The sequence below is a fragment of the Lactuca sativa genome, chromosome 7 (assembly GCF_002870075.4).
Source record: "Lactuca sativa cultivar Salinas chromosome 7, Lsat_Salinas_v11, whole genome shotgun sequence".
Classification (NCBI taxonomy): Eukaryota; Viridiplantae; Streptophyta; class Magnoliopsida; order Asterales; family Asteraceae; genus Lactuca; species Lactuca sativa.
This window is the reverse complement of record NC_056629.2, coordinates 188,766,250-188,774,835: the sequence shown is the minus strand read 5'-3', so window position 1 is coordinate 188,774,835 and position 8,586 is coordinate 188,766,250. Positions and strand designations below refer to the sequence as shown.

General features: G+C 33.9%; 1 protein-coding gene and 1 long non-coding RNA gene across 5 annotated transcripts; one reads left to right on the top strand and one right to left on the bottom strand.

Moving 5' to 3' along the window:
- Positions 1 to 308: 308 nt before the first annotated feature.
- LOC128127393 (putative F-box protein At3g16210) lies at positions 309 to 767 on the bottom strand. The gene has a single exon (XM_052765874.1). The coding sequence runs from the start codon at positions 765 to 767 to the stop codon at positions 309 to 311; it is 459 nt and encodes a 152-aa protein (XP_052621834.1).
- A 1,803-nt stretch (positions 768 to 2,570) lies between these two features.
- Positions 2,571 to 5,431, top strand: LOC128127001 (uncharacterized). 4 transcript variants are annotated; one of them, XR_008224987.1, is made up of 6 exons: positions 2,571 to 2,998; positions 3,276 to 3,326; positions 3,684 to 3,807; positions 3,902 to 3,975; positions 4,074 to 4,760; positions 5,136 to 5,431. It is a non-coding gene; the product is annotated as an uncharacterized LOC128127001 (long non-coding RNA). The 4 variants fall into 4 exon arrangements; XR_008224988.1 differs by having other exon boundaries at positions 3,520 to 3,807; XR_008224989.1 differs by having other exon boundaries at positions 3,276 to 3,807; positions 4,074 to 4,194; positions 4,686 to 4,760.
- Positions 5,432 to 8,586: the final 3,155 nt, after the last annotated feature.

Below are 8,586 nucleotides of genomic sequence, written 5' to 3'. Positions count from 1 at the left end.
ATTGAAAAGCTCCATCAACTGGAAGTTTACCTGTTCCCAATTTAAAAACCACAGACCAAGAAGCATCTCTCCATACCCGAATCCAAGTATCATCAACATCCATACGATAAGAAATCAAAGCTAGAGAATCTTGGATGGTTGTTATTCGTGTTGTTAACCAATCCCAAGTGGGTCCAGGCAATGGAATCATACCAAAAAACATGAGTACTCAAATCGAATGTCAGTACATAGGAAGGAGGTATATGTCTTGTGATTTGATATGATCACGAGTTACTTCCCAATGCAACACTCCATTGAATAAAAAAGCCTCATATAACACAGAAGTAAACTGGTTTAGGGGAAGCAACTTCACACCAAGTGCCCGTTTTCACTGCATACACAAATGAAGTGTCTTTTTCATATGATATCCAAACAATTTTGTAATCATCACTGATTGGGTCAAATCCAAACCCAATACCTCCCAAAGCGAGTTCAGAACTCCGAGGACATTCAGGCACTCTTACTTTGCGTCTGATTGAAGGGTTCCATAGAGTCAAACCATTTTTAGTCTTCAAACAGAAAGTTCCATTACATGAACCAACAGTTCTGAACCTATTGCTACAAGGAAACGGAATTGTTGTTGTTATACCAATATATCCATGTTTGGGAAACAAACACAATGGCAATTCGTCTTCTCCGTGTAATGTATAAACGTCTTCTGCTATTTTATTATTGTCAATATTTTCATGCGTGAAGCGGATTTTTTGTGGGGATCGGAAAGTGTGCATGCGCATGAACCCAGGGCTAAAAATACAAGTATATAACGATTTAGAGAGTGATCTAAATCGAGGAGGGATTTGGGTGGTAGTCTTGTAAATATTTCAACAATCAACTCTTCGCATATATATTCTGACATCTGCATTTTTCCAACAAGATAAAAATCAGTTGTAATAGGGTGCAATTAAAATTCTTCTCTGTTTGAATAAGTTTAGAATTCTTGTCAATATATATATATATATATATATATATATATATATATATATATATATATATATATATATATATATATATATATATATATATATATATATATTCATGTTTTTTGTAAATGGATGCATCAGATGTTCATCAACTAAGATTGACGGTGTAACTAATGAACAAGAATAACTCCAACAGAAGTAATTAATATATTTACACAAAAAATTTATAATAAAATAGTTATGTTCCCAGTTACATGATCTAGGTCCAATTGTCATGCATCTAAATTAACAAATTAACTCAAAAGTCAAAACTGAGATAAAATGAAAAAAGTAATTGGTTGTGAATGAAAGCCATAGGGCATATATAAGCCTATTTATTTATGTATAAATATTGGTGATACAATTCTATTTAGTTCTGTTTGTCATACTTGCAATCGATAAACTTATTAAAATGCAATGAACCGATTGTGCATGTCCTATGTATACAAAACAGATACTCAAATGATCAAAGTTTGATCTTCGTTATGATCAACTACATTATCTAATATACTTTCAAAAGATATCATCAATACATGATTATAATGTTGATGAATCTGGATATCTTTACAGCCATACTTCCAACTTTGTCTTTTGTGATCTTCCTTTGAATATTGATTCACTTAATTAGGGGATGCATTGGAATTTAGATGGGTGCCAGGCAGGCAGGCAAACCATGGGTTTCAAATGAGAAGAGATAAAAAAGCCGGAATTAATCTGCTATATATGAGAAAAGGCTTCAAAGGCTATTTGGTGTGATTTCATTTTTAAGGTTAGTATCACATCTATTAATTTATGACATTTTAGATATTTTGCATTATAGATTTACGAGTCCCAATGCCAAATAATTAACAAGTACACAAGATATATATACAAGTAAACATATATAACAGCAAACTAAAAGAAGAATTCTCAGTCATATCTAGCGTATCCTATTTGGCTATTTGGATATTGGGTAGAACAGTATAAGCATCATTTCTGTTTATTATGACAAATTTTTACGTATAGCCAAATAAAAGACGTGAGATATATTAAGGTTGTGACGACAAAACCTGACGATAGGCATGAGTTAAGGGATGGCATTCAGCATCGACTATTGCGGTTGTGACGACAAGGATCTAACCCTTTGCAGACGACACCTATCCAGACGACATATGTCGTCGGCAAAAATCGATCTATAGAGACGACATGTCGTCTGGACAGAATTTTCAAACGTTGACCATATGTCGTTGACCAGAAAAGCTATACAGACGACAAGTCGTCTGCATAGGCTCGGCGGGAAGGGGCAAAATATTGGGGGTATATCGAATTTTAATACCGACGACATGTCGTTGTGAGGAGGAATTAAAAACATATTTTCGAGTTATTTTAATCCTTTGTCGCAGAAAAGCAATACGATGCCGTTTTCGTCAGCCTATGCAGACGATATGTCGTCTCTATAGGGTGCTTAAAAATTAATTTTGATATATTTTTTATCCGTCTTGCAGAAATGGAATACGATGTCGTTTTGGTCAAGCTATCCAGACGACATGTCGTTTGGAAAAGGTGGGACCGATCCACGTGATCGGTTTTTTTATTTTATTTTATTTTTTAATGCCGTTTTCGTTTACCTATAGAGACGACATGTCGTCTCTATAGGGTTTTACCGTAACAAAAACCCTTTCAGTCTTCATTTTCCAGTCCGCTGCCCAGACATTTTCCTCTCAATTGCTTCGCCGATCCCAGTCGGCTGCCCAACAAAGGTTTTCTCCCCCTTTCTCTTTTGGATTTCGACTCTTTGGATGTCCGGTTTTTTCTTCTATACCAGGAACTTGTAATCTCTATTCCTTTCCCAGGTTCTACTCATCTGTAATCTCAATCCCCATCATCAATCGTCTTCTTCTTCAAATCGGTACTACACTTCTGCTAGGCTTGCTCGATTCTTCACATCTCTTCCTTCCGACACATCCATGGCTTCTGACAAGTCAACACCGCCGCTTACTATCGACTCCCTCAACCCAAAGGTCGTTTCCTTGCTTCTCATTTATGTTTTTCACTTTGTTCATCGCTTTGATCTTGTTTGCTTTAGTTCGCTTACTTGAGCTTTATACAGTTTAAATCTTAACGCCTGAATCGGAGTTCGGTACAAGATAACTGTTTAATTTTTGTTTTTGATTTTGAAGATTAATCTAGGGGTTTTAAGTTCAAGTAGATCCAGTCCCTTTTACTGTTTCTATAACACCAACAAGGAAAGGTTAGCTAGAATGTCCTTTGTACTAATTTTTTCCCCTTAATTTCCAGGTCTTGAAATGTGAGTATGTTGTACGTGGTGAAATTGTCTCTCTAGCTCAGGTAATGTAATGAACTGGATTCACTAAAAAACCTTATTAAATAAGCATGTCAGGGATGTATATATCGGGGAAATAATTAATAATGAGTATATTTATAGAAAACTTTCCATCTTTTTAATCAATATATGCATTCAAGTATACTAATTTGCATATATAAAACTTACAATGCTGATTTCATCGAACGAGCATGGCAGATTCTTGATCAAACTCCTGGTAGAGCTACTGGTGCATATAGACATATAGTCACAGGGGTAAAACAGGAAGTGCAGTTTAAGGGTTTAAGGAAATGCACTGTATCTTTTTTGAAAACGTTTTGGATACAAGAAAGATAATAGAGCAATGCATAATGATTTTTCAGGTTCCTTATTATCTTGATTAAGCAACATGGTAGGGAGTTGAGGTCTTTGAGCTCAACTGCTAGACAAAAGGGTATTACTCTGAGAGCCCTTTTTTTCATTAATCCAGGAAACCCAAATGGCCAGGTAAGTCTATATTAGTTTTTAAACACTAATAAATGTGTTTTCTCTATGCTATGATAATTAATTTCCAGTTTTTTTTCTTTCTAAATACGTGTAGGTTCTTGCTGAAGAGAACAACGAGACATTGTTGAGTTCTGCAAGAAAGAAGGTCAGGTTCTTCTAGTAGCTGAGGTAAAGAATGTTACATGAATCCCCCCAGACTTTTATTGGCATTTTAGTAAAAGCATGATTAAGTAGGGTGACATACACCATTCATGTACATTATGCAGGTTTATCAGGAAAACATTTATGTCCCTGAAAAGCAGTTTTGCTCTTTTAAGAAAGTTGCTCGTTCAATTGGATATGGTGACAAGGATATTCCCTGGGTTTATTTTCAGTCAGTGTCTAAAGGTATTGTCTCTTTGTGAATATGAAATAGTATTGATGATATGAAGAGAAGGGTGCAAAGGTCAGTTAGTTAATTCAATTGTTAATTTGTTTGCAATTCTTAGTTTCTTGATAATTCTTAATTTCTTTTTCCTTCACATATTGAAACTACAGACATTGCTGACTTGTTAAATTCCACTTGTTGCTGTTTTAAGATCAAGTTTTTTTTTTTTAATATATTTAGTTTATATCTTGAACTCCTATTGCTTTTATAAGTTTGTTTAAATGGCATATGTATAAAATAAAGAAATTTAATATTCAAAAAACCGGGTACCCGGAACCGGAACCGGTCTTGGCGGTTCCGGGAGCGGTTCCAAATTTCTAGGAACCGCTGTAAGCGGTTCTGGTTCCAAAACCAATAATTTCAGAACTGTCGGTTCTGGGAGTGGTTCCGGTTCCAGCTAAAATAGGCGGGTATCCGGTTATGGTCATCCCTAGTCAATACCATGTTTCAGTTGTTCTTTGGAATGGAATCTTGCTGGTCTTCCGGATGATGAAGCAGCAAAATACTTTGAGAACAAGATCCGAAGGTCAGTTGAGATTATGTTTTCTTCAAAATCATATGCTTATTTTTTGTTGGGTGTATTTGGTTTTATTATAGTATAGTATTCTTTAAAAAGTATTAATCGAATATGGAATGTGGCACAGTACTCTCCCAAAGATTATTGTATTTTCTGCTATTAACCTTATCTACCTCTTCACTCAAAAGCAAAAGTACATTGCCATTTAGTGCATTTTCCATATTTAGATGGTAAATGCAGTAAATAGCAATGTACTTTATATCTTCACATTTTTTTCTTATTTTTTTGTAATCTGTTTTCATTTTTTTTCCAAAGACCTAACTGTATAACTACAGAGTGATCAATATTGACCTATTTAACTAATATTTTCATGCTTCTTAACAGTAATCATAATAATCGGCTAAGAAGGACTTGCAGAAGGAAGCCATGTTCCTAAGTGTCAGCCTTTTGGACAATTAGCAATAATAAATGCAAATGGGTTAAAAAAAAGCAACCCTTTGGAGGATTTAGTCAGCATCCCTTTGGTCACTTTTATTTCTGTATGAATTTTGTAGTTCATAATAACACTACAATAGTCAAATGTTGTAATTCAACTGAAGAATTTCTTTTAATTGTAAAATCAAATTAAATTAATGGTATGTTATGAATGATATGTTTATTAAGTGTTTTTTGGATTTTAATGGTATGTTATGTTATGTTTATATTATTCTGCAAATATCTCTTTTGGATTTGTTTTAAATGGTATATATAACAAAACATGTGGAAAATATTTTAAAAAAAAGGGGCTATAAAGACGACATGTCATTTGTATAGCTTTATAACTGTAAAAATGGTTTTCCCATTGCAGACGACATGTGGTCTGTATTGATCAACTTTTCCAAACGACAAGTCGTCTCTATAGGGTCACACTTTTACCGACGACTCGTAGTCGGTATAGGGTCCGAATAAAACTTTTCTTTATTTCCTCGAAAATCAATCCCGACGACCTTTTATAGACGACGTGTATACCGACGACATCTGTACCGACGACATTTTTGACTTTTAGCGACGAACCTGTACCGACGACTTTTTACAGACCACATGTCGTCGGTATAAGTTTTAGAGACGACAAGTCGTCTGGACAGAGTTCATAATTGTCGTCTGCATAGGGCATATATAAGCCTAGGGCATATATATGAGAAAAGGCTTCAAAGGCTATTTGGTGTGATTTCATTTTTAAGGTTAGTATCATATCTATTAATTTATGACATTTTAGATATTTTGCATTATAGATTTACGAGTCCCAATGCCAAATAATTAACAAGTACACAAGATATATATACAAGTAAACATATATAACAGCAAACTAAAAGAAGAATTCTCAGTCATATCTAGCGTATCCTATTTGGCTATTTGGATAATGGGTAGAACTGTATAAGAATCATTTCTCTTTATTATGACAAATTTTTACGTATAGCCAAATAAAAGACGTGAGATATATTAAGGTTGTGACGACAAAACCTGACGATAGGCATGAGTTAAGGGATGGCATTCAGCATCGACTATTGCGGTTTCAAACGTTGTCATCGAAGACCGGGGACTGCATATAGCAGGGGCAGCGGTGACGGGGAATGGTGGTGTCTGGTGTTGACGGCATGACGTTGTAAGGAGAGTAGGGTTTTAAGATTTTTTTTTTTTAAATCTTTAGATAGATCTCGATATGTTTAGGATCTGTGGATTTTGTTTGGATTAACGGAGTATTTTTATCTTGCATTAGAAAAGGCTTTGCAATTTTCCTTAATTACTGTTCAATGTCTCCGTCTAATTAAAGTAAGAGACCCAGGATATGTTTGTTTGTTAAAAATTACTTTTGGACTTTTGGTTTTCTAGAAAACGTTTTAAGAAAATAGAGTGAAGTTTGCATTTCTAATAAAAAATTTAAAAAACATGTTTGGCTAAAACTTAACTACAAGGATGCAACCTGTACCAATGATATTTTCTATCCCTATGCCGACTACAAGTCGTCGATAAACCCTATTCCGACCACAAGTCTTCTGGACAAAGTTGCCGGTACAGCTCCGTCTACATAAGTGGACAATATCGTCGGTATATGTCGTTGGTATAGGTCAATCAATCCCAACGACTTGTCGTCTGAAAATGGTCATTGGAAGTGATTTTCAAGAAAAAGAAAGTTTTATTATATACTTTAGCAGACGACTTGTCGCCGGTACAGAGGCAACCCTATATCGACAACTTGTCATCGGGAAAGGTCAACCTATTCAGACGACTTATCGTCGGGATATGATGGTAACCGTTTTTTTCATTTGAGCTTTACCGACGACATGCCGTCGGTATAAGTCATAATCATTTTACAATTCTGACTTATAACTTATATCGAAGACATGTCGTCGGTAAAGTCTTTTTTTTAAATGTTTTTCACAAATTTTGTTATATATACCAAACCTATTTTTAAAAACAAATCTAGCCATTATATATGCAACATAATGTCAAACACTAAACAAACATAACAAACCATCAAAGTTTAAATTCAAGATCTACTATATAACAAAATAAAATACAATAAAAAGTCTACAACAAACATTATTTAAAATAACATAAAAGATTAATCACAATCTTCATTGCTCTCATCGGTCTCGTTGGTTGCTTCAAAGGTATTTTGTTGAAACATATTGGGATTAAATGAAAATTATGGCACTGTTGGTGGTTGGTGGTTGGAAGTAAGGAATTACGGACATGAATGAATTATTGTACGTTTGTTGCATTTGTTGCATTTGTTACATGTATTGTTGCATTTGAAATTGCATTTGTTGGGTTAATCCAACAACTTGGGAATTATCCGTATTTTGATATTTGGATTTGGAAGGTTTGTAATGTTGATTTGGAATTAAATGATTGTTGATGCTTGGTTTCCTTCCAACTCCACGAACTTGTCCGCGGCTCTCACCAAGGGCATCAAAGAAGACAATGTTCTTCATTTAAGTGTTTGCCCTTCCCGAGCTCTTCTTGCATCTTCCTCTTCTCCTTTTGAATCTTTTCCTAAAATAAAGAAAAAAAATAAACATATATTAATTAAAACAATTAACTAAATTTAAAAGCTGGAATAGTATATATGTGTGTTTGGTGAAAAACTGAATAGTAAATATACATTTCATAAGAATTTCTTATTTGCAATAACATTAATCATTCTGTTAAATAACTAATTCTATATATAAACACTTCAAAAAATAAACAAAATTAAATTTTATAAACGAAATAAATATCAGATAGAAAATAATTTAAACTTTAAAGAGTTTGAGGATTAATAAAATTTGGGTTGGGCCTATATCCAAACATATTTAAGGCGTCTAAGCTTTTTTTCTTCATCATGATCCGTCGTTCCTCTTCTTCCGTTTCTCTGGTAACTTGTTTTGTTAATAGTCAATTCCCCTTTTAAGATCTTATCTTTTTCCCTATCAATTTATTCGATGATGGCTACTAAAATTTCAAGTTTTCTATCTTCTATCATGGAGAGGTAGCAAATGAACAGTATTGTTGCATCAATAAAGAATATGGCATATTTATACAAGGAATAAGGAAAACCAAATTTAAACTTAACTGATTTTGTTTGATTTCAGTCAAGAATTTGATTCATTGAAAAGCTAACACAAATAGTTTGATATATTTCAGCTGATTTTTATCTTGTTAAAAAAAATGCAGGACTAAACAATGTTAGATTATCTATGTGAAGAGTTAATTATTCAAGTATTTACAAGACTACTGCCTAAATCCCTCCTCGGATTTAGGTCACTCTCTAAGTCATTATGCAGTTGTATTCTAGCCCCAGTTTCTTTGGCAT

Coding starts and splice junctions, on each gene's coding strand:
- LOC128127393 (XM_052765874.1), bottom strand. CDS start 767: ATGCACACTTTCCGATCCCCACAAAAAATCCGCTTCACGCATGAAAAT.